This window comes from Pan troglodytes, chromosome 17 (genome assembly GCF_028858775.2).
Source record: "Pan troglodytes isolate AG18354 chromosome 17, NHGRI_mPanTro3-v2.0_pri, whole genome shotgun sequence".
Lineage (NCBI taxonomy): Eukaryota > Metazoa > Chordata > Mammalia > Primates > Hominidae > Pan > Pan troglodytes.
In genome coordinates, this window is record NC_072415.2 from 73359787 (window position 1) to 73386654 (window position 26868).

At 41.7% G+C, this 26868-nt stretch overlaps 1 protein-coding gene across 1 annotated transcript in view; it reads right to left on the minus strand.

Annotated features, from left to right (window-relative positions):
- Positions 1-8581: 8581 nt before the first annotated feature.
- Positions 8582-26868, minus strand: part of KDSR (3-ketodihydrosphingosine reductase) — a 37437-nt gene continuing 19150 nt past the window's right edge. The window contains 4 exon segments of the mRNA NM_001280319.1: positions 8582-9666; positions 13023-13124; positions 16594-16677; positions 22211-22294. Of these exon segments, the coding sequence (NP_001267248.1) occupies positions 9547-9666; positions 13023-13124; positions 16594-16677; positions 22211-22294 (390 nt within the window). The 3' untranslated portion in view covers positions 8582-9546.

Sequence of the window (26868 nt, forward strand, 5' to 3'; positions counted from 1 at the left end):
ATAGGAATGGGGGCCTGGGTACAAATTTCTTATCCAGGCAAGAGGGGATGAAAGGAGATCCTCCTTCTTGCCCTTCTGATGGTTGGGACAGAGTCCCTTTTATGCGCATGGGAGGTGTTTTGGTCTGGATAGACACTGGGTATAGATTGACCTAGAATAAATGTTCTCACATAAATTCATACCAATTGCACAACAGTATGGTTTAGAAATCTTGAAAGCGTATTTTAAAGCCCCAAAATTACCTAAGAGGAATTGAAAGGCTTCAAGCTCCTAATACTCAGCATATGAGTGAGGAAATGATAGGACAGACCTGCAAAAGAAACTGTACTTCTGCAAAGGGGCCAGCCAGAAGGAAACGGATCCCCTACTCCCAGAGAAAGAAAAGCTGACTGATTTTCGTCTTCCTTTGCTCCCACAGAGCCTCACTCTATGGATTTTCCCAGACTGATTCCTTATGTGGCATCTTGGCTATAATCAGTCTTGAGACAGGTCTGTATTGCAGTCTTTGGCTAGGGGTTATATTTTCCCTGGGAATGTTCTAGATACTCTTTCAAATGAAAGAGTGAAACCATTCCTGCGTTCAGATTCCATGTTTATTAGATTCCATTTTAAAGCATAAGGGCAAGTATTCCCAGGAAGTATGTGACATTGACTACTCGTCTTTGGGCAATGCTGAGGTGGGGGAGGGAACACTAGCCTGAGGCAGGAGTAACTGGATTTGAATCCTAGATCTATGCCTGAGACCTTCCAACAACCTTACAAACATATGCACAGTGGACTTTTCACTTTCCAAGATGTTTTCTACTTGTAAGAGCCAATGGATGACCCTTTTGGCAGCTTTGCCTGGTTGGATTCTACAAGTAGCGTGGCACCAGGAAGAGAAAAAAAACAAGATGCAGGGAATGGAGATTATATCAAGAGTCTGAATGGCCTGTGTTTTCTTTCCGTCTTCATTCCCCAGGCCACCAAACAAAAAGCTTTTGATTGCCAGTTTTCGCCACCTGCTGGTTGTTTCACAGCGTTACTCTCTTCATCCATCCAAGAAAGTTCTTTCATCCATCATCAATATAAATGTTCTCCAAGTTTATGAAATTCAAAAGGTACATTATTCTAACATGAACATACTAATGTTTAATATAGGTATGTATCGGCCAGGTGTGGTGGCTCATGCCTGTAATCTCAGCACTTTGGGAGGCTGCGGTGGGTGGATTGCTTGAGGCTAAGAGTTTGAGACCAGCCCGCACAACATGACAAAACCCTATCTCCACAAAAAATACAAAAATTAGCGGGGCATGGTGGTGTGTGCCTGTAGTCCCATCTACTCTGAAGGCTGAGATAGGAGGATCACTTGAGCCCAGGAGGTGGAGGCTGTAGTGAGCTGTGATCACACCACTGCACTGCAGCCTGGGTGACAGACTGATACCCTGTCTCAAAAAAAAGAAAAGAAAAGAAAAGAAAAAAAAATCATGTGTGTGTATCAAATCTTCCCAGCTAGTAAACTTTTTATTGAAAATGTGGGTAGAAGGAGACTATTAACTGAGGATGTTGATAACTAATAGGTCAGATGGAAGAGTAAACCATGGCCCCAACCTGAAATGGAAATTAATCCATAAATAAAATGAGCTGACTAGAGAGAATAAAAACAAGTAGTCCATATAGTTTGCATAAAAGAAAAATGAGGCCGAGCGCAGTGGCTCACGGCTGTAATCCCAGCACTTTGGGAGGCAGAGGTGGGCAGATCACCTGAGGTCAGGAATTCAAGACCAGGCTGACCAATATGGTGGAACCCTGTCTCTACTAAAAATACAAAAATTAGCCAGGCATGGTGGCGGGGACCTGTAGTCCCAGCTACTCAGGAGGCTGAAACAGGAGAATTGCTTGAACCCGGGAGGCAGAGATTGCAGTGAGCCAAGATCATGCCACTGCACTCCAGCATGGGTGAGAGAGTGAGACTCCATCTCAAAAAAAAAAAAAAAAAAAGAAAGAAAGAAAGAAAAATAAACTGCTTAAAAAATAACTTCTCAGCCGGGTGCAGTGGCTCATGCCTGTAATCCCAGCACTTTGGGAGGCCGAGGTGGATGGATCACGAGGTCAGGAGATCGAGACCATCCTGGCCAACATGGTGAAACCCTGTCTTTACTAAAACTACAAAAATTAGCTGGGCATGGTGGCAAGTGCCTGTAATCCCAGCTACTCGAGAGGCTAGGCAGGAGAATCACTTGAACCAGGAAGTCAGAGGTTGCAGGGAGCCAAGATCACGCCACTGCACTCCAGCCTGGAAACAGAGCAAGACTCTGTCTCACAAAAATAATAATAATAATAACTTCTCATAGGCTTAGATTAGCAATCCAAAATGCCAGTTTCCAATTTCAAGAATCTTATACATTATAAATTTGTGTGGTAAGTAGTGCCATGCTCTTTCAAATGGTTTGCATACATTGCCAGCAAGCATTATATAAGCCCCAGTCATGCAATCATTTTTGCTTCAGAGCCTGTCTTCTGCCGTAAGTGATCACATCCAAGTCATCCACTCTGTGCCTGAAAGTCATTCTTGTCATAACCAGGAAACTCTCTTGATTTCTAAGTTAAGCCTTGGTTTAACTTAGAAATCCACCTAACTTAACTCACCTAACTTAAGTGGAACCTAAACCTAAAAACAAGACAAAAAAAATCGGAATAATTAAGCAATAATCTTTGAAGCTAGGCAATGAGCTACAAATAAATCATTCTGCTGTACAAGTTTAATAGTGGGCAAATAATATTTACTTTTGGTTTACAATGGAAAGCATAGCAAATTAACTTGTGATTTTTTTCCATTTCTAATCAATAACTTGGTGTTTAAAGTGAAATAAGCTAAGGGTAGGAACTTGTCAATTTTTCAGATGCCTACTGCTCTCGTTGGACTGAAACTGCAGTGATAGAACCAAACAAGGTATAATACCGTAGTACCGGGAGGGCTAGGTGAATAATTTACATTCTTACGTGTAATAACTAACTTTTATTCTCTTATGCTATTTAGCACACAGCACGTCTCCAAGGTATTAATTGATAATGAACACAATTCTAAACTTTAAGGTTAATATGTTTCCTAGAACTGCCATGCCAAAATACCACAAATTAGGTAGCGTAAAACAACAGAAATTTATTCTCTCACAGCTCTGTGGGCTGGAAGTCAAAAAGCAAGGCGAAAGCAGGCCCACGCTTTCTCTGAAGCTCGGGTACAGTCTGTTCTTGCCTCTCCCTAGCTTCTGGTGGTGGCCGGCAATCCTTAATGTTCCTTGCCTTGCAGCCTCATCACTCCAGTCTCTGCTTCCGCCATGACCTGTGGGGTTCTGTTTTCTCCCATTCTTCTGAGGTCACCAGTCATAATACTGGATTCAGGCCCATCACAGTCACCTCATCTTAACTTGATCGCATCTGTACAGACCTTATTTCCAAATAAGGTCATATTCACAGGTACCGGGGACTGAATTTAAATATCTTTTGGGGTGACACAATTCAATCCATCACAATATGTATCTAATATGACATTTTTAAAACTAATGAGGATCATTGACCCCAAGGCCTAAAGACTCAGCAATATTAGAACTGAGTTTCAAGGGCTACCGCGACCTCTCTAAAGCTAAAATCTGGCTATTTCATATTTCCACTCAAAGTTCTTGAAAACCTAAAAATCTTAACTCTTCACATGGCGTGATCTGGCCCAATCCTTTGCCACCCCCCTCCCTACCCCTCATCTCTTCCTTTTCCCTTCTTGCAACTATATCCACTTTTTGTGGTTTCTGGAATATGCCAAGGTCTCTCATGTCTTTCGCTTTTGCACATCTGCCGGTCTCCCTGAATGGTACCCAGCTTTTTCACCTGACAAATTCATTTCTTTAGTTTTGGCTGAAGAATTTCCTCCTCTGTAAAGCCATCCCTGCTGTTTCTGGGCCGTCTTAACATTCCTTCTGTGCTGCTAGAAGACATTTAGTACAGGGCTAGATGCCTAAAAATCAGAATCAAGATTCTCATCCTGGCTTCACCATTGAGTAGCTGTGACCTTGAGCCAAGTATTTAAGCTTTCAGTGCCTGTTCCCTCATTTATAACATGGAAATATAAGTAGTACTATTCTTGGGGTTAGCTTGTGATTTCATTGAGTTAATACATGTAAAGCACTCACAAGTGACTGGTACCTGTTTTCAGTGTTGGTTATGGTATCTTAATCACCGCTATTCTCAGATCAGTGTAATCTCTGGCATATATCCTTCTCACTAGATTATAAACTATTCGAGGGCAGGGATCCTATTTTTCCTTGGAGTCTTTCCAGCTTAGAACAGTGCTTAGCATACAAAGATTTGAAGCCTAAAATTCAGAGGCTCCAAGCCAAAGAAGAAAATGGGGAATGGTTCCTCTTTGTCTAAGAGACTTGTAAGGATATAGCAGAGCCATCTGAGGGATGAAGGATGGGAGAAGGTGAAGAAACAAGAAAAGTAATTGCCATGAGGAAGGAACAAGTTGTTGATATAGAATTGTATCCCCAGCACCTGATACCAAGCTCATCATTGGTACCCAACAAATATATGATGGATGAGGCAAAATGGAGGTTATAAAATCAGGAGTGTAACAGAAATCAAAACATAATTTGGGGTTGGGCGTGGTGGCTCACGCCTGTAATCCCAGCACTTTGAGAGGCCAAGGCGGGCAGATCACCAGGTCAGGAGTTCAAGACCAGCCTGGCCAACGTGGTGAAACCCCGTCTCTACTAAAAACACAAAAATTAGCTGGGCGTGGGGGCGCGTGCCTGTAATCCCAGCTACTCAGGAGGCTGAGGCAGGACAATTGCTTGAACCAGGGAGTCGGAGGTTGCAGTGAGCCAAGATCATGCCACTACGCTCCAGCCTGGCGACAGGGCAAGACTCCATCACAAACAAACAAACAAAACACATAATTTTGTCCTTTAAATATCCAAACAAAAATTACAGATATAATATCACATGCCATTTATGTATATAAATTGCTCAGATGTAAAGAAAGATTAAGCTTGCAAACCACGATGTCCAAGAAATCTCTTCTCAATGTTCCAAAACCTTTCTGTTTACGAACTGATAAATATCGAGGCATGTTCTTTTCCATATCAGTCTTGTATAATTTGCTGCCCATCAGGATCTGGGAGATATTACATGGTTGGAATATCAGGTTTTCGTTTAAAGTATGAGAAATATATTTGTATAGAAAACGTACTTGTTTAAGAAATTTTGCTAAATTCACATTTCTTAAACTTTTACTCGTATATCCCACATCATAGTGATACGAACAGAACCTACTTGACACAAGAGCTCAGAATACCAAGTATTTACTCCACAAATATTACTTCCTAAAAAATGATAAAAATCAGGCCTGGTGAAATGCTTAGGATGCAAAGTCAGGATAACATTATAGAAAACATTTATGTTTTGCCCAAATGGTCTCTTAAAAAACACAAATTTCTAGATAAATAAGTTTGCAAATCTGTAAGTCTTGTTCCCCATTTATTTTTTTGTTGTGATTCAGAAATACAAGGTATGAAAATTAGATTACAATTCTGCCACAAAAGCTTCTAAAGTAGCAAACACAACTTTGTGTATCAAAATAGCCATGTGCGCTTTTATCAATTAAAAAGTCTTTAGAGTTATCACATCAAGCAAGTGTAAAATATAATAGCTACTATCTCCCCTTCAAAATTGCAAATCCACAGTTACTGCACTGAAGTATAATCCGAAGAGCAAGATTTAGTCCAGAATATGGAAGGTTCTGGTTGGCAGGTACTTTTTAAAGCTGACTTACTAAGAACTAAAAGAAATGAGAAATATACAAAGCATCTTATGTCAAAGAGTATGAATATTTAAAAGTGGCCTCAAGTGAGTAATACATGTTTAAATTAGAACATGATGTAATTAAATGTTTATGTAATTTAGCAAAAAAAATATATATAATTGCTTTCTTCTAGAAAGATAAAGACATAAAATTCTTTGAACCGAAGCAATATTACCAAATGTTTTCATCACCTAAATACTAGAAACAATCTCTCAAAATTTCACTTGCAATGATCAACAATATATGGTTTAACAGATCCAGATAAAGTTTTTTTTTTTTTTTTTTTTTTTTTTTTTTTTTTTTTTTTTTTTTTTGAGACAGAGTCTCGCACTGTCACCTAGGCTGGAGTGCAGTGGCGCAATCTTGGCTCACTGCAACCTCTGCCTCCTGGGTTCAAGCGATTCTCCTGCCTCAGCCTCCTGAGTAGCTGGCGCCTGCCACACACAGGCGCCTGCCACCGTGTCCAGCTAATTTTTTGTATTTTCAGTAGAGACGGGGTTTCACCATGTTGGCCAGGCTGGTCTCGAACTCCTGACCTCGTGATTTGCCCGTCTCAGCCTCCCAAAGTGCTGGGATTACTGGCGTGAGCCACCGCGCCCGGCCCAGAGAAAGATTTATAACTAAATATATAGAAAAGAATAATTCCCATGATTTTGTTTTTGTAAAAAGAAGGATTGTTTTCTATATATTTTTCAATTATGAAGTCCTTGAACATATTTGGGGATTTTTATGGCTCAATGTTAATTTTTTAATATACTTACAAATACATTATAATAAAATAATACAACCAAATCAAAAAGCAGCCACTTAAAAACTCAAATTCACAAAATGAGCTGTTCTTGGCTACATACAGAAGGCCAACATTTAAACTGAATGATAATTAAACGTTTACTGCCATAGGTAATATTTATGCACTTCTGGGTCCAATAGAAGGTGTTGAATCAATGTGATCCTTTAAAAACAAAGTCATTAGTTTCCGTAACAATCACACTCAGGGTTGGTTCTTTTTTTCTTCCCCCAGCAGAAAAACAAGTTTTTCAAGCATTGAACCAAAAAATATAAAAAATAGAATTTGCCTTGTAATATTTTCATGTTTTGGATGAAGTCAGCCCATTATGTGAGGCTGCTTAAATGCCTACAACCCCTTATCCAAAACCCGTTGGGCTGGATGTGTTTCAGAATTCATAATCTTTGCGGTTTTAAAAAGGCAATATGGGCATATTTTGAATATTACAAAACACCTCCACAGCATCTAAGGGAAAACCTATAATCAAATCCATGGATATTTCTTCAGGGAAAATTAAGTCACAATGAAGTAGCATAAATATAAAGTAAAATACTCTCACATCAGTTCAAGTCAGATTTTGCTGCCAAATGAATTACGGTATCAAATTTAGAAAAACACAAACCAACTTAGATTTCAAAGTTTCTTTGCTAAGGGACTGTAGCCCTTTAACATCTCTGACAAGGAAATTTCTTCTCTGACATGATGGCCTCTACAAATCTGCTCTCATATTTCAGTGGAAATTGGGATAGGGACAATTGTCTTCTACCACAAAACAGGGGCTCTCAACAGGTGCTCTTAAATTTATTCGGGTAGTAGATTACCATCTCACTGGAGGCAACAGGTTCTATGAGGATAATTTGAAAAAATATATTGAAATAACTATTTAATGTTATTAAATCAGACACTTTCTTGGACTAGATTCTAATATAGATCAGCAGTAGAAGGTGCCAACATTCGAGGAACATTTATGAGAAAAGAATAAAACTGAGAAACATCCAGACATTAATGCAATTGTTTTCTGCAAATTATAAAAAGCTATGATTCCATTTTAGCAGCTGCACAACGCAACTCAATATAATCTGCAAACTTTGGCTCTGTAAGACTGAAAGATTTATGAAACCATTCTGGCATCAACCCATCCTTACAAGCTGCAATGAAATCATTCCAAGCAATTTATATATTAAATAATAATTTCTTCTGTATCTATCAGTGTTTAAAATATGCTATTCTCAGATCTTAATAAAAACATGGGTTAAAGCCATAAAACATCTTATTTTTTAAAAAGTTAAGTCATTTAAAGTCAAGAGCTTCAAAAACTCAAGAGCAAAAAAAAGGTATGCTATAATTTTTAGGTCTTCAATTTTTGTATAGAGTTTTTATGTTTTTTAAGTTTTATTTTACAATTTAAGAAAGTTTCCTCTTCAAAAACAGAGGTCTTTTCTCACCGAAGTGATCTGGAATGTGCTACCGTATATGCAAGGAAGACAGGTTACAAGATCAAGGTGAAGGCAGCTCTCAAGTCAGAGGAGTGTGAACAATGAGCAGGATGCAACGGGGAATGTTGGCTAAAACTCATCAGAGGCACTTGCTGTCAAAATCCACTAATGAACACAGATCCTATAACCTGGAAACAACATTCAGGGGCCAAGAGGGTTTCCAGGGCTACAGAGTTAGATGAGTGGGCTTCCTTAGCATGTGGTATAAAAATAATGTCTGCAGGTTCAGTGGGAGAGTCACATAAAGAACAGGTGATCATTTTATTTCTAAAGCAACTCTCTTCAAAATCAGCCTTGTCTTTTTTCTTAATGAGCAAACTTTATACCATCATCAGCCTTTCCTAAAAGCTACATATATGCTCCGAGAAAAAGTCACACTTTTTAATTTTTTCATTTGCTTTAATTAATTCATGAGTTAAGTTAAAAAGTCAAGTCGAAAATTTTAGCTGGTCTTTTTTTTCCTTTTTTTTTTTTTTTACAAAAATATTACAGCAGTATAAGCAAAATTGGAAAGGAAGAGATGGGAAAAACAAGTAGATGCTAAAATGGGATAGGTGAACTTCAGGTCATCATGGTTATTGAAGGAACTGTAAATTCTTAAGCTTCTAGATTTTACTGCTCTTCAGAAAACATTTAAGGAGGCTGCCTTTCCCCATGAATGAGAAATGAAACGTTCCCTAAGCATTTGAGTCTAAAGACAAGAAAGCATTGCTTTTCCTACTGGAAAATATCTCTTTACCTCCCATTGCACTGCCCTCTCCCGTCCCCCTCGTAGCTTTATGGGATCAAAGAGAGAGAGAAGCCATGAGTTTCCACCAGCAGCAGAGTGAGTCCTGAGCACAACACAGGGCTGTCAGTGACATTCAGACTCACTGGCAATGGGTCCAACTCATCTTGAATAAAATACACAAAGAAAGAAAGAAAGAAAGAAAGAGAGAGAGACAGAGAGACAGAGAGACAGAGAGACAGAGAGAGAGAGAGAGAGAGAGAACCCTAGAAACCGAAAATTGTTTTTTTATGGAAGGTTTAAACAAAGTCCTCAAGATTTCTTTATGTGCCAGAAAGTACATTTCTGGACTTAATCTCTAGGGGGGCAAAAAAAGAATAAATAGAAAAAAATTTAATGATCATTCTGGAATCGTGTTCTTTACCTTGTTCACATGCTATTAATTCTCATACCTTCACCTCTCTACCACAAAGCCTAGAACATCAAATGGTCTCCTATTCCATATTTGCATAGTATTAATAATATTGTCAGGAGGTGAACTTCTAGCCCCTTGCTTGCAGCCACATTTCTGAAGAGCACTGGTCCAATCTGACATATTTGAAAACAATATATAAGTGTCTATAGGCCAAAAATTGGGTCCCATTTAGCAGCAAGCTGTTCAAATTATTTGGAAACAGTCTTCTTCCAAGGGGTAAGAAGATTAGGCAGTTTTGTCTGCATTTTCAGATTTTTCTCTCTGCATCATGCAGCGACGAACTATGCTGTCAAAACTTCCAAGGTAAAACAAAGCAATAGTGCGGAAAAGGCCCATGGTGACCACCTGCAAGATAAAGAGAGAGCTTTTAGTGCATCCAACGGTACAAGACTATTTCAAGGTACCTAGGTCTCTAACAAACAGTTTCTAAGACAAATCTTCTAGTCTGCTCTAAGGATGAATATAATGAAAACTCTGTAAATGTCAGTAAGCTGTGAGAACAGAATGTGTGTGCTCTGCACCGCTGGACAGCCCCGATACATAACAAAATATTTGTCCAATTAATAAATTCAAACCATAAGCAGAACAAAATATATATTGCTTGCAGTCTTAGGGTTATAATAGCTTTAAAAAGACCCACTGCAGCATCTCAAATAGCCAAACTACAATCAAGGCTTTTTTGGTTTGCAATTTATGTTCGGAGCATGAAAGCGAGACCCTATACTAGGTGCTGTGAACACTGTGGTGAGAGACACAGTCCCTGCCCTCAATGAGCTTATTCTCAGGCTGGAAAGACAAGTAAAATTGAAACTACTGCCTCAGGGTTGAGACCCGTGATTACTGATATCCTGTTGCTCAGGATGGAGTGCAGTGGCATGAACGCGGCTCACTATAGCTTTGACCTCCCAAACTCAAAGGATTCTCCTGCCTCATCCTCCCAAGCAGCTGGGACCATAGGCATGAGTCCCTGTGCATAAGAGAATGGAAAAATCAGGCCGGGCGCGGTGGCTCACGCCTGTAATCCCAGCACTTTGGGAGGCCGAGGCGGGTGGATCACGAGGTCAGGAGATTGAGACCATCCTGGCTAACACGGTGAAACCCCGTCTCTACTAAAAATACAAAAAAATTAGCCACGTGTGGCGGCGTGCGCCTGTAGTCCAAGCTGCTGGGGAGGCTGAGGCAGGAGAATGGTGTGAAACCAGGAGGCAGAGCGTGCAGTGAGCTGAGATCGTGCCACTGCACTTCAGCCTGGGTGACAGTGCAAGACTCCGTCTCAAAAAAAAAAAAAAAAAAAAAAAAAGAGAATAGAAAAATCCCTTTGTTTTTTTCCCTACACCCTCAGAGCACTGAAGCCAGTCCTTGGATCTTCCGGAAAAAACAATATTTAAGGTGAGACCTAAAGGATTAGAAGTTGGCAGGACACAGAGAAGATTCCGAAAAGAAGAAGATGGGTAAAGAAAGAAAGAAAAAAAAGAGCCTGGAAAGGTACGTTGGGTAGGAGATCAGGTGGTTTATGGCATGTGATGGAAATTTTTTAAATTTTTAAATCCTTTTTAGAGACAGGGTCTTGCTCTGTCACCCAGGCTGGAGTGCAGGAGTATGATCACAGCTCACTGTAGCTTCAGACTTCTGGACTCAAGCAGAAGTCTCCCAGTTGCTAGGAATACAGGTACACACCACCACGCCTGGCTTTCTTTTCTTTTACATTTTTTTGTAGAGACAGGGTCTCACTATGTTGCCCAGGCTGATCTCAAACTCCTGAGCTCAAGCGATCCTCCCGACTCGGCCTCCCAAAGTGCTGAGATTATAGGCATGAGCCACCATACTCAGGTGCAATGGAATTTTTAAAGCTTTATCCTGATGGTATCAAGGAGTCATTGAATGTTTTCATGCAATGTATAGTTGCAGTTTAGAAACAACTGGTGTGGAAAATGTGAGGGTACACTCAAACGCATCCAGGGGGCCTGAGCAGGGGGTTGCAGACCATAGTGGTTGCAGGGACTGTGCTCCTCCCTCAGGAGCAGCTGCCACCTGTGCTTGCTGATGACTGCCAGGTAAGAATGCAGACTCTGTGCAGCTAAACCTTCTGATTTTCCAAGAAAAGTCTGAAATCTGGACCTTTTATATAAAACCTAATTTTAAAACGATTTTAAAATCTTAAACACACACACTCACACCACATGGACCAAACAAAACTGCTTTACAGGCCCATGGGAATAGTTTACAACCTCTGGCTCAAAAAGTGTGTAACTCAAGCAGGGGGCCTGCTGCGGCAACCCAGGCCTGGGCTCCAGAAGCACTGCCAGAATTGCAGAGAATGGAAGAATTTGAAGAACAGAGTGACAAGGATGACAATGATCTCTGACGTGAGGGACAGAAGCAGGGGAGTCCAGGACAACACGCCAGGTGTGAGCCACCATGCCAGCCCAAAAATTAAAACATAAAAGAATTCATGCATTTGTTCAGCTCAGGGATTCTGGAGTTCCTACTAAGTGCCAGGCGCTGGCTGTTAGGGGTACAACAGCAAACAAGAGGCTTGGGCCTGGTCCTCAAAGAGCTTACATCTAACACAGTGTCAACCTCTAAGAGAATGGCAAGACAGTAGGTACATTACAGAGTGAAAAGAAAAGAGGGCTTGGGAAAGACCCTGAAGAAAACCAACAACTAAGTCATTTATATAAGTCTGAATGTGGTTGACTGCACAGAATTTAGTACTTCTTAACAACTATCCCATGGCTTTGTCTTTCCAGAGCATTCCCTCTATTGTAACCCCTACTTCATTACACTGCACTACTATCTTTTTTTTTTTTTTGAGACAGAGTTTTGCCCTTGTAGCCTAGGCTGGAGTGCAGTGGCTTGATCTCGGCTCACTGCAACCTCCACCTCCCGGGTTCAAGTAATTCTCCTACCTCAACCTCCCGAGTAGCTGGGATTACAGGCGTCCGCCACCATGCCCAGCTAATTTTTGTGTTTTTAGTAGAAAGAGTTTCACCATCTTGGCCAGGCTGGTCTCGAACTCCTGATCTCAAGTGATCTACCCACCTCAGCCTCTCAAAGTGCTGGGATTACAGGCATGAGCCACCGCGCCCGGACTACTATCACCTTTTTGGTCAGTGCATTCCACTTGACTGTAAGCCCCTGAAGCTGGAGAGGTCGCGTTCCATCTGATTCCCCATGAGCAAGTACAGTGCCTAGCACACCAATGAAACACTGTGTATCTTGGACAAAATAATACATTCTATAAGCAAAGCAACTGTTTAATCCATGATTTGTGTCTCACTAAATTTAGCTGTGTGTGACCTGATTCACCTAGAAAAGGTTTTCTAGTCTAATATCCCAGTACTTTTTAAGCAAGGCCACCCCTTACTCTAGAGGAGTATTCCATTTTCAAAACACATTGGAGCAGTGGTTCTTAGGTGAAAATCCAGGTTAACACCTCAACAGCAGAGACGGTGTTTTATTTCTCTATCTGCAAGGCCCGGCACTGAAGACTTCTTGCGATTCTAAATTCCTGAAGTTATATCTTTAACCTATTTACTCATTCCTGGTGGAGGAAGAGGAAAAGTTGATAGCTCCATAAAAATACATTCTCAAATAAAGTTACTTAGTTTTCCCTTAACCTCTTCTCATCAAGGTTTGATGAAAGGCAGTTTTTCTCTTGTCCATCGGCCTGTCTGATTGCTAGCCTAGGCAGAGCTTACCTGCTGGAGCCCCTCAGTAATAGAAGTTACTGGAGCCATCCCACAGGTCAGGGCCGAGAGCATGTACCCATCTGAGCCAAGGGAACTGTTGAAATTTCCTTGCTAAAAGAGAAGAAAAAGAAGAGAAAGAGGGAATCCTAGTAATGTGGACAGAAATCAGTCGGACACATCAGAAACAGTGGAGTGTGCTCGTTCACTTTAAGTGAGATAAAATGGTCACAAAGCATTGATCACCACTCAGAAATGGACGCACAGCCTTGGCAGATGGCAGTTCTCAACAAGTGAGTCCACGGACCCCTGCGGGCCCCCAAGGACAAATGATTGTCCTAATAACACTAAGACATTCATTGTCTTTTCCACAGTGTGTTGTATGGAAAATACAGTTTTGCCTCTGCAAAACTGCAGAGACATGGGCAAGAACCACGGGGTTCTTGCCAAACTGTACTAGGAGTCATTGTCACCTCTACTACCACACGCACTCGCAGTAATAAATAATACACAAAGAAAATACAAGTTCTAAAATTCTTTTAAAAATCAAAAAGTGTCAGTTTTGCTTTAAAATCCTCTTGATAAAGCAGGAAAATTCATCATTTTGTTCAATGCAACCCTCGAGGACATGTCTTCTTAATACTCTGTGTGACAAATGAGAATGCGCCCAACACGCTTCCGCGGCACTGCATTCCAGGGCGGGACAACTGCCTGGAACAAAAGTCCTTGTGCAGCTGCTGAAGTCGAGGGCTAAACTGCCACTTCTTTCATGGAGCATCATTTGTATTGTTTATTTATTTATTTTTGACAGAATCTCACTCTGTGGCCCAGGCTGGAATGCAGTGGTGTGATCTCTGCTCACTGCAACCTCTGCCTCCCAGGTTCAAGCGATTCTCCTGCCTCAGACTCCCAAGTAGCTGGGATTACAGGCATGCACCACCACGCCCGGGTAATTTTTGTATTTTTAGTAGAGATGAGGTTTCACCATGTTGGCCAGGCTGGTCTCAAACCCCTGAGCTCAAGCGATCCAGCCACCTCGGCCTCCAAAAGTGCTGGGATTACAGGCTTGAGCCACCGTGCCTGGCTGGAGAGCATAATTTTTATATAAAAGACCATTGACAGGAAATCTATAGTAATTCAGACTTAGGTATGTGGCAGATGTGCAGAAAGCGAAGCAAGCAAGCGTGTCACTTCAGGAAAAACAACTGGCCACGTGTCATCAATGTGAAATCTGAGCCTTCAAGAAAAAATTAAGATTTGGAAAAACTAGCATCCACCATCACGAGACTGTCAGCTGCATACTTTTATGATAAGATCAGCAGTAATATTGATGAAAGAGATTTTTCTGATCACTGAGTCAACCCATATTTTCCAAATGACTAATGCATAATGTTACGAAATCATGAATGGTTAAAAGATCCATTCAAAGTACAAGACGGACCAATGGAATTTAATGTAACAGAGAACAAAACATTCATTGATGTAGTTTCCAATTCTATACTGCAACTAACCTTTAAGAAACTACCATTTGTTGAGTTTCGGTTTGATATCAAAAAAGAATGTCCATAATTATCTGAAAAGCCTAGTAAAATAGTCTTCCCTTTCCCAACTCCGTATCTGTCTCAGGCCAGATTTTCTGTATATCCTTCCATCAAAACAGCATTATTACAACAGATGGAATGCAGAAGCAGCTATTTGAATCCAGCTGTTAATGCAGACCTTAAAGCAACTGGTGAAAATGTGAACCAATGCCACTGTCCTCACTGAACTTTTGTTTTGAAAAGTAGTAAATTTTGTTTAAAAAAAGTCACTTTATATATATGTGACTTTATATATATATATATGTGACTTTATATATATATATGGAGTTTTGCTCTTGAGATATATATATATTTTCTTTTTTTTTTTTTTTTTTTTTTTGAGACGGAGTTTTGCTCTTGTTGCCCAGGCTGGAGCACAATGGCTCAATCTCAGCTCACTGCAGTCTCCACCTCCTGGGTTCAAGCGATTATCCTGTCTCAGCCTCCCAAGTAGCTGGGATTACAGGTGCATGTCACCACACCCGACTAATTTTTGTATTTTTAGTAGAGACAGGGTTTCATCATATTGGTCAGGCTGGTCTTGAACTCCTGACTTCAGGTGATCCACCCGCCTTGGCCTCCCAAAGTGCTGGGATTACAGGCACGAGTCACTGTGCCCAGCCATTTTTGTTATTTTTAATGAATCAATAAATATTACAAACAGCTTCCATTTCAAATATGGCAAGTATCAATAAATATAGCCATGTAAATAAACGAAAGTTCTCTGGGGTTGTTGACAATTTGTAAGAATGTAAAGTGGTCAAGAGAAGAAAAGTTTGAAAACCACTAAACTAAATGAATACTGCCAAAATACTAAGAGCTATTTAGCATCATTAGAAACACTGAATGGGCTGGGCATGGAGCTCACGCCTGTAATCCCAGCACTTTGGCCAAGAGGCTGAGGCGTGCGGATTACCCGAAATCAGGAGTTCGAGACCAGCCTGGCCAACATGGTGAAGCCCCATTTCTACTACAAATACAAAAAATTAGCCAGGTGTGGTTGTGAGCACCTGTAATCCCAGCTACTCAGAAGGCCGAGGCAGGAGAATCACTTAAACCCAGGAGGCAGAGGTTGCAGTGAGCCGAGATCGTGCCACTGCACTCCAGCCTGGGCAACAAGAGCAAAACTCCGTCTCAAAACAAACAAACAAAACAACAACAACAACAAAAAACACCAAATGCATTTGCTTTGACCCGAGATAAGCAGGAAAAATAAAGTCTCACTTGTGCCATCTTCCTGAGCCTTTTAATGCACTCAGGACAAAGTTCTTCACACGTGTATATATTTCAACAGAATTCACTATTCTCATTCTGCTCAGTTCAGTCTAATGTGACAGCATTTAGGCCACTTCAAGGCTGTCCACCATGTGCTGACACCTCTCATTCCAATGGTCCTATAGATTTTCCAAATTCAGTGTGGGTCTGTGGTTTACAGACATCCCTCATAAATGTGTATTTTTCCGCATTAACAGAAATGTTGTCAAAAAGCATGAGGCACATATGTTGTTCTTCTACAAAACAGCACATCATTTCTTAAAATACCATTTTTGATTCTGAATTAAAAAACATATCAACAGGGAAGACGGGAGGACAGGCCCACGGGGCCGGTGGCACTTTCTCGTTAGCTAACTTTTGGGAAAATGATACTGGGAAGCAGGAATGGGAGAGAAAGCAGCCAGGTGTATATGGGACATAGTATATATCGTTTACACTCATAGGAAAGTCTCATTTTCTTTTTAAAGAACTGGTGTTTCCAGACATCCTTCTAGTAAACCTGTTCCTAAGGTTAAGGTATACAATCAGTTTTCAGGAGCCTACTCACTAATATGGAGTCAATAAAGCGTCTAAAAGAAGAAAAGTTGAGTCCAATATTAGATATGACAAATCTGACAGACTAAAAAATTCTAATAATTGATGTTTTGAAGTAAGTCCTTGGACAAATATCTTTTCAGAAATATAGTACTACAAACACAAATAGTACAGAAAACAAGGATTTTACTTACTATGGCATCTTTAACAATTTGTTTGGCCACCTGTTCTGGTTTGCACACAGATGTGGTCTCTGAAATAAGTCGAGTCTCCAAAGGCTAAAAGTGGAAAAACATGTACATAACAATATCATGATTGCCCATTACATTAAAAATATTCTTACAGCCTCCTGATTTACAAATAATTCCAATTTTCTACCTTTGGGCAGATTCCTATTTCTAGAATAAGGTCCATCTGGATTCTAAATCAGTGTCTACCTAGTTACTACGTAAAATTCTACCCAGTAGCTAACACAAGACAAGGAGGCCTTTGCCATTCTCTTAGAACATACGGGGTCTTGGCTCCACTGAGGACCGTCAAAGCTAGAGTGAGAACACATCACTGGATACAAGTTCAGAAAGACCCCCTCTTTGACTCCTCAGTGCTGGCCGGACACCTGAATGATGGTGCTTTTCTGTAGAGGCTAGACCTGTGTCCAGAGCAAGCCTGCTCCCAAGACCAGCAACTCCATTCTGACCATATTCCCAGGTCAGCAGAGGGCTGATCCCTGGGGATGAACCTGGCGCCCAAGGCAGGGACAGTCGCAACCCAGCCCCCATTCAACAACTGCAGATGCTTCTTAAAGGACTTGCCGAGGAGGCAAAAGCACAGGACACTGAAAGAGAAGGAGCCACTTAGGAGACAACCCTGAGTGGTCCCTAGATGGGCTGCATGCTAGTTACCAGGGAGCTGCAGACCCCAAATCTTAGCCTTTTCTTCCTCAAAAGGTCCATCTCAACTCTTACCTAACTCAAAAAGCCTTCCCTAAATACCTAACTGGCAGTAACCTCCCTCTTTCTTCTGTGAACATTTCTGCTTTAATACACATTATAGCTACTTGTGCATTTGCATTTTACCTCCTAAGTTTCTTGTGGGCAGGGCCTTTTTTGTAAGAAATTATTTATCTTTGGCTTTTCTTTGCGATGCCTTGCATATGTGTGCTCAAAAGTTATTTCAGTTAGTTTCAATTAGAAGTGTCAAATAATTTCAATTAGAAGTGTCAAACGAAAGCCTTAAACTGCATGAGACTGTAAACTTTACCACGTAAGCTTGAAGGAATTAAAGAAAATAAAAACCAGATTATATTTTCTTAAAATAGGAAAGTAAAGTATTTCATAAAGATCAAGTATTTCTTATGAACCTTTCTTAAGAGAAAGGCTGTTTTGAAGGAGCCACGATTCATTCTTCCAGACCCCCAGGCTGGCATAACCACACTAAATACACATAAGATTCTAAAGTACTATGGCGCCCCCTAAAGGGCCCACACATCAATGTAGAATTGTATTTACACCCAACAAGTCTGCCCAAAATTTTACAGAAAAAACCCCAACTTAATCAACATCAGAATCAAACCTTAACAGGGAAATCACCACCCTTTGTCAGCTTTGGCTTCAAACTAAAAGACTGCATACCAAATGTTGCAAAGCTGCTTAGCAGATCTCTGCTTATTCTAAGACAGGACATTTGGCTTAAATTTACTTCTTTGAAATAGCAGTAATTTTTAAAAAGGCAGAGCCAAAGAGAAAAGAATAGGGGGAAAAAACCTAAATCACAAACATCTTTCTACAAATATACAGTCTAGGGAGTTTAAGTGCCAATTTTTATGCTGCAGAGATTCACATTTACAAAGTATTGGTATAAAAGAGAAAAAAATATATAAAACTAAAATTGGCCACAGTTCAAGGTGGTAAGTTCTGATTAATTCCTTTCTTCCCGCTTCACCTATTCATTTGCTCAAAAAAGCAACTACTATGTGTCAAGGCAAAGGGAATATTCCATTGAAAAAGTGTAAAGCTTATATTCAGCTCAGGACGACTGGCAGTCATTTTATATAAAAGATATGTCTGTTTTAAGTGCTATGAGAAGCTTCTGTTATAAGCTGTGATAAGTGCAATGGAGACTCAAATCATCAGACCCCAAGTCATCTCCTCTACGATGGCAAAAGATTAGCAATTTACTAACCAGATTCTTAATTCTCACCACTAAGAGTAGTTATAAGGCACTTTGTAGAAACAGAAAAATTAAGCAAAAGTTGGCACGTAGGTGGTGAGCTCCCCAGCCCTCCTGCCCTGCTTGGCTCCCACAACACAGACAGCAAGTCTTACTCTCCCAGAGGCAGAAGAAGACATGATTCCTCAGTAGGGAAACTGATCAAACCATGAGAAAAGTGAGCAGATGCTGGCATATGAGAATCTTCTAATGAAGTGGCTGCATCCCCTCCTGATCATCCTATAGTAAACAGCTGAGAAGCTACAGATTTACAATTGGCATTTTAGTGCGTCACTCTTAAATATGGACAATCAAGGATCAACAGACATTTCAGGAAGCCGGAAAAAACAACAACAGAGAAAAAGAAAGTAGGAGGAAATAAATAATACAAGATGTACAAGAAATTTTCAAACAAAACAACAGCAACAAAAAAACAAGGCTAAACATCCAGAGTGAATATCCTTAGACATAAGAGAAAATATGAAATCCATGAAATAAGGCAAGAAGCTATTTTTAAAAACTGTTTTAAATATTCAGAGAAAAGAGATCTAAAGTAATTTTTATGTAACCCAGTAGAAATAAAGATTTCAACAAAAAGGTTTAAGGATAAAGCGAATAAAAAACCAGAAGGGAGAACAAAAGGCCCAAGAGATTAAAAAAAAAAAAAGAGAGAGAGAAAATAGAAGGAAATTAGAGGATCAGTCCAGAAAGTTCAAAAATCTGAATAATAAATGCTCCAGAGAGAATGAACACTTGAAATACTTTGGGAAGAAAGAAGTGATAAAAGGAGTAATATAATAAAATGTCCCAGAACAAAAGTTGATAAAATAAAAGGGCTCATTTGAGTGTCTAGCATATGAAATGAGAAGATTCCATGCCAAAATCCATTAAATAAGGATAAAAAGGGACACAAGGTTTCCAAAAATAAATGGAAAAACAGGTTCTATACAAAAGGTTGGGAATCAAAATAGCATTGGATTCCACAGAAATTCTGGAAGCTGGAAATCAATAAATGCTCACAGAAATCTGAGGAAACATTATTTCCAAACTAGAAATCTGTACTTAACAAAACAATACATAAGAATAAAGAAAAATGGCCAGGCACGGTGGCTCATGCCTGTAATCCCAGCACTTTGGGAGGCCAGAGTGGGCCAGGAGTTGGAGACCAGCCTGGCCAACATGATGAAACCCCGTCTCTACTAAAAAAAATACAAAAAATCAGCCGGGCTTGGTGGCACGCACCTGTAATCCCAGCTACTCAGGAGGCTGAGGCACGAGAATCTCTTGAACCCAGGAGGCAGAGGTTGCAGTGAGCCAACATTGCACCATTGCACTCCAGCCTGGGTGACAGAGCAAGACTCCATCTCAAAACAAAAAAGATTAAAATAAAAATAAAGGCATTTTCAGACATGTCGTTTCTAAAACAATATTACCTCTGATGTGCCCTCTCTCAGAAAATTGGTGGAAAATATTATAGCTCCGCCAAAATGAGTAGATAAACCAAAAAAGTGAGAGTCATGGGCTCCGTCAAAGGGAGGGGAGAAGGGAACGTGCAGTGTGAGGTGAAGACAAGTCCTGAGACCACCGCTGGGTGGCAGAACTAGAACAGACCAGGAACGGGGACGACCCCAGGAGAAATGTCTGAGGAAAAAAGAATGAAACTAATAGAATATCCAATGTGCTCACATGGATCAAAAGGAGAATCTCAGTTCTGTTTGAATTTGGGACTGAATTAGTTATAGATAATTACAAAGCTAAGCAAATGAAAAGGCAAGAAAGGAAATGTCACTATAGAATGGTCCATGTGTGCATAATATTAATATGAGCACTAAACCTGATTTAACTAAAGAGATGAGAGGAGTACACAGGGAATGGGGAACAGATATGAGTCTTAATGTTTTTGTTTTGAAACAAGGTCTTACTCTGTTGCCCAGGCTGGAGTGCAGTGGTGCAATCTTGGCTCACTGCAGCCTCAACGTCCTAGGCTCAAACTATCTGATATGGTTCGGATCTGTGTCCCCATGCAAATCTCAGGTCCAGCTGCAATCCCCAATGTTGGAGGAGGGACCTGGTGGGAGGTCACTGGATCATGGGGGTGGAGTTCCCTCTTGCTATTCTCGTGATACTGAGTGAGTTCTCACGAGCTCTGGTTGTTTAAAAGTGTGTGGCACCTCCCCTCTCTCTCTTCCTCCTGCTCCGACCACTTAAGACGTACCTGCTTTCCCTTTACCTAAGACTGTAAGTTTCCTGAGGCCTCCCCAGAAGCAGCAGACCGTACAGCCTGTGGAACTGTGAGCAAATTAAACCTCTTTTACGTGTAAATTACCCAATCTCAGGTATTTATTATAGTAATGCAAGAACAGACTAATACACTATCCTTCCACCTTAGCCTCCTGAGTAGCTGGAACAATTCTAATTTTGCTTATTTTTTTGTAGGGAAAGGGTCTTGCTATGTTGCCCAGGCTGGTCTCGAACTCCTGGGCTCAATCAATCCTCCTGCCATGGCCTCCCAAAGTACTGGGATTACAGGTGTGAGCCACCATGGCTGGCCTTAAATTTTTATTTTTTTATTTTTAATTTAATTTTATTTTTTTTTTAGATATTGGTTCTCGCTCTGTCACCCAGGTCAAAATGCAGTACTACAATCATGGCTCACTGCAGCCTCAACCTCCCTGGCTCAAATGATCCTCCCACCTCAGCCTCCTGAGTAGCTGGAACTACAAGCATGTGCCACCATGCCTGGCTAATTTTTAAATTTTTTGTAGAGACAGGGTTTCGTTATGTTGCCCAGGCTGGTCTTGAACTCCTGGCCTCAAGTGATCTTCTTGCCTAGGCCTCCCAAAGTGCTGGGATTACAGGCATGAGCCACACTGTGCCTGGCCTGGTCTTAAATTTTATCTTCCATGGTAGAAAGTCAATAAATAATTTCTAAATCTTAAAAAAAAAAAAAAAGCAGTATAAACATGTTAGTTAAAATAAATGGCTACCTCTAGGGAGTAGGAATTGGGAATGGGAGAGATGAGGCAAAGGATTGATATTGGACTCTAAAACTGTGTGACATACTTCTTTGATAAAAATGTGCTGGAAATGGCTGGGTACAATGGCTCATGCCTATAATCTCAGCACCTAGGAGGCTGAGGAGGGAGGATCACTTGAGGCCAGGAGTTTGACACCAGCCTCGGCGACATAGTGAGACTCCATCTCTACAAAAAAATTAAAAATTAGCTAGGTGTGGTGGCACATGCCTGTAGGCCCAGCTACTCAGGTGGCTGAGGCAGGAGGATTGCTTGAGCCTGAGAGTTTGAGGATGCAGTTAGCCATGATTGTACCACTGCACTCCAGCCTGGATGGCAGAGTGAGGCCCTGTCTCTATAGAGAAAAAATCTGGTAGAAATTTAAACTTTAAGAAAAGAAAGTGAGGGAAAAGAGGAAGGAAAGAAGGAATATTTGCCTGGAGAATCTCAAGGTCATCAGAAACCAGCTAGGCACTCTACCCAACAAACACTGTTGATTGGTGAAAACGAGTGTGAGCTGAAGAGTAGAAAGAAAATCAGAAAAGCAGTAAACATTAGAGGTTCAAATTGGGACATGTAGGATACTGACCTTTGTTCTGTTTTCTTCGGCAAAGCCAGGTGTGTCTGTGTCTGGTGGGTAAGCAACTGTGATGTAGACATTATATGGCTTCACCTGCATTTCAAAACAACACGTGTACCTTCAGTAAACAAGACACACTGAGGTCCTACACTGCCAGCCTGCACTGGCTGCCCTGATTCCCAAAAAGCGGTGAGAACAATGGGGTGATTCTGTTAAGCGGGGAACTACACCAATTGCATTGAGAAACCCCTCTCCATGATGATTCCAGAATGAAGGCAAAAAGCTCACCCTAACCCGGACCCCAGAAAACAGCTGGCCCTAAAGTATGGCAAGTCACCTCCTTTGCGGTGTCTTCCACTCCTGCTGCCCAGGCAGAGGCCCTGGGAGCCGTCCAATGAGGGCAGTGTTTTAAAAACAGTCCAGTTCCCACACGCACTGCACAGCATCCAAGCCCTTTATCAAGGCAATGGGACCAGTCTGCCCCTCCTTTCTTCACCAGACTGTACATCTGTTTTTCCTTCAGACTGCTTCTGATACTCTTGTGTTGATTTCATCCACAAAATACATTGGGGTCATTAAAATCTGCTGCCCTATCCCTTTCTTGTGCCCTACTCCAAACCCAGTCCAGAACTGTCCCTGAGAAGTCTGCTTATTCCAGAGCTCCCTGTATAACCGGCCTCTGCACATTAGGAGGTCAAGAGTCACTTCCTCCTCCACTGAACCAACAGGAAGAACCACTGGGTAGAACCTCCAAGTCAGACCAGCCAAGTACCTCCCCTGTGGACAACCTCAACCTGCATTCACATAGGGAAAGCCCTCTGCCTTATCTGAAACTCCATGTGGCTCCTCTAAATCTGACACTTGGAGCAGGTTGTTACACTTGTGTGCCTCACCACCATGCCTGCACACTTCGCGCTTCACGACCCCACTCATACACACACCCCCAACAATTCCAGCAGATTCTTCTGCTGTTGGCCAGGACACACCCTCCCACAGACTGCTCAGCCACAGCCCTGCTGCACATGCTTATCTTGCCCTGCTAATTAGCAACTCTAAGAGCAATGATTCCTACCATGAAAATCTCTTTGCCATGATTTTTATTTGGTATTGGCTCACTTTTTTGTCCCTAGGAAACACCTAAGGGATCTGGAAGTGGAGAGGCAGCTGATAGATCAGCCACTGCACATCTTCAGAAGGGTACCCTAGGCTAAAAATCAACACCACTGCCTAATGTGACGGCCTTTAAGAGTAGCCCAGGGGCCGGGGGCAGTGGCTCACACCTGTAATCCCAACATTTTGGGAGGCCGAGGGGAGGGGGTGGATCACCTGAGGTCAGGAGTTCGAGACCAGTCTGGCTAACATGGTGAAACCCTGTCTTTAGAAAACATGCAAAAATTAGCTGGGTGTGGTGGTGGGTGCCTGTAATCCCAACTACTTGGGAGGCTGAGGCAGGAGAATTGCTTGAGCCCGGGAGGCGGAGGTTGCAGTGAGTTGAGATCGTGCCACTGTACTCCAGCCTGGGCGACAAGAGGGAGACTCCATCTCAAAAAAATAAAAACAAAAAAATAAAAACAGTAGCCCAGAGTCTCATCTTATGCAGCCCTTTTTCGCCCTGGTTCCTTCAGTGAAGCACAGTTTTGAGGGCTTTAAGGGGAGCTTCAAGGGGAAGGAGAAGCACCCACAGGCCTGCAAGCAGAAGATCCAGGCCAGCCATCCTGGAAAGTGCAGTCGTGAAAGTGAGATGTCTTTGTGGGTTCCATTCCAGCACAATTAGGGTGTGGGACAGCCCATCCACCGGGCATTGCCAGGGCATGCAGCTTCACGGCCCAGCCATGCTCATAAATAGCTCTGGATCGGGGCCAGGTAGTAAGGCAGATGAGCCAGAAACTCGCTTCCACTTGTTTTTGAGATAGTGACTTATAAAAACCTTGTCTCCCCCAGCCTTGCCCTCTGCTGTGCATAGACCAGAGAAAAACACCACAAAAAATCCAACGAGTGGTCATTAGGCAGCCCACATAAAGACTGACACCGACTGCCCAGAAACTCACGTCTGTGCTGCCCCTCTGCCTTCTCTCTCATGGTAAAGAAGGATGCTGGCTCCAAAGCTAATGGAAGACAGGATTTCAGAGCAGTGCTTCTCAAACTCAAGGTTACGGCTGCATTGCCAAAGGTTAAGACAGAGCTTTTCAGAACAGCTTCCTCATGAGGTAGCAACACAGATTGCTGGGGTTGGGAGAAACCAGTCCAATCGCTTCCTAGATTGGTATTCTCGCTATGCCATCCAACCAAATGACTCTCCCAGTCTCTGGCTGGATACCTCCAGTGGCTAGTCACCTCATCATTTACATATTATTTTACTTATTCATGCAACAACGAGCACTTACTGAATTACTTCTACATGCCAGTATCGTTCTAAGAACAAAGATTCTAGTTTCCTGAAACTCTTGGTCAAATAATTTGCTAAAATATGAATATACTAAACCACATCTACATCTTCTTTTAATCTACCGATCTCATAACCCTGTCATAAACAAAAATGAGGGTAGGCTGGCTTTACTTGTTCTTATAAGACAATGCTAGCTCCCTGAGATCACCACTCTTTCTAAGAATGGATGAGCCAGGTCCTCACTGACTGAGTCCCCTGCTGCCCGGCCACTGCTTCTCCTCATCCCTGTTGCCTGACCATTCTCTGTGCCCCCGACTCTGCCCCACACCCATCCTACTATTACTTCTTCCCTTCTCCCTGGCCTCAACCTCAAACAGAAAGACAACTGACCACTTGTTCAAGAACTGATTTGTGGGCCGGGTGCAGTGGCTCACATATGTAATCCCAGCACTTTGGGAGGCCGAGGCAGGCCGATCACCTGAGTTCAAGACCAGCCTGGCCAACATGGTGAAACCCCATCTCTACTAAAAATACAAAAATTAGCCGGGCATGGTGGTGGGCATCTGTAATCCCACCCACTTGGGAGGCTGAGCCAGGAGAATCGCTTGAACCAGGGAGGCAGAGGTTTCAGTGAACCGAGATCACACAACTGCACTCCAGCCTGGGCAACAGAGTGAGACTCCATCTCAAAAAAAAAAAAAAAAAGAACAGATTTGTTATTAAAATAATCCACATAGGATGTGCTGTTCCCCATTCCACCAAAACAAAGACAGGGGATGCTGGAAAGAAGATCACAGCTGTTTACATGAAACTCCAGAATTCAAGCTTTAGCTTACTTTCAGACCACAGAAGGAAGAGATGGGAGGAGAGGGGCATGATCAGGGTAAGAAAAGCAGAAAAGGGAGCATCAGTTTGTTTTTTTTGGGCTTGGTCTCTGCTACCACATCTTTAGCTATAACACACCTCAGAAGTCTGCTTTCCAGAAGAGTAACTTTTAAAATCTTTACCTTTCTTCCTAAAAGACTAAGTAAAAAAAAAAAAAGACTAAAAAATGCCAACAAAGCATTCTTTTAAAATTACTCATAGTACCCTTAACAATGCCAGGGTCCTACCTTAGTTTGGGGGCAAAGGGAGGTGGACAGGGAGACTTCAAAGTTAATTAAACCAAAGAATTGTCAAAAATATTTACAGGCCAGACACAGTGGCTCACACCTCCTGTAATCCCAGAACTTTGGGAGGCCAAGGCAGGTGGATCACCTGAGTCCAGGAGGTCAAGACCAGCCCAGGCAACATAGCGAGCGAGACCCCATGTCTACAAAAAATAAATAAATAAAAAATAAACAAAAAAACAGTGAGGCATGGTAGTACACACTTGTAGTCCCAGCTACTTGGGAGGCTGAGGTGGGAGGACTGCTTGGGCCCAGGAAGTGGAAGCTACAGTGAGCCAAGATCAAACCACTGCACTCCAGCCTCGGCAACAAAGCAAGACTCTGTCTTCAGAAAATAAAAAAAAAAAAAAAAAAAAAAAAAAGTATTTGGAGTTTGAGCAATTACATAAGATTTCATTGACAGAAAACACACCTACCTTGACCAAATTATCCAGGTTTCAAAAAAAATGCTACTATAATTACTGTAGGGACACAATAATTGGTTTGATGCAAGTTCTACTACGAACAAACTACATTTTGATGACTGCGTTCGTTTTCCCCAGAACCTATTTTTCATGGGATAAGTTCATTTTATTTTCTTTTTTTTAAGTGAGGATATTTTTAATAGAGTCCAAATAAGGACAGAAGTCATACAGACTTGAGCGTGCAGGCCGGCTACTCGCAGTATGCAAATCACACTTGTCACAGAGGTTGGGGGGCTCTGTCTGTACCAGCAATCCACTTTCTTTTTCCTCTTTTTTAGCATCTCTGTTCTACTTGAAGTGAAACCAGGCCACCCAGATTATATACTTCGCTCTAAATTAGTGAATGCTGACACAGCTCTGCAAAAAGCCCTAATGGGCAGATTCTTCATCCCGCAACCACCCCTTCACCTACAAGGATTCTAAAACCAAAGTAAAGGGCCGGGGCGACTAGCCAGGCGAAGCAACTAGCTGGACGCATCATCTGCTGCAAAAGGGCAGCAGACCTGGGGTCAAGGCTTGGATCGTGTTATGATTTCTGTCACTAAGTAACTATGTGACTTTGAGCAACACACTGAATTTACTGAAAACTGGGTTTTCCTCTCATAAGGTGGCATCACAACATCTCCCTCACATACTTTACAAAACTTT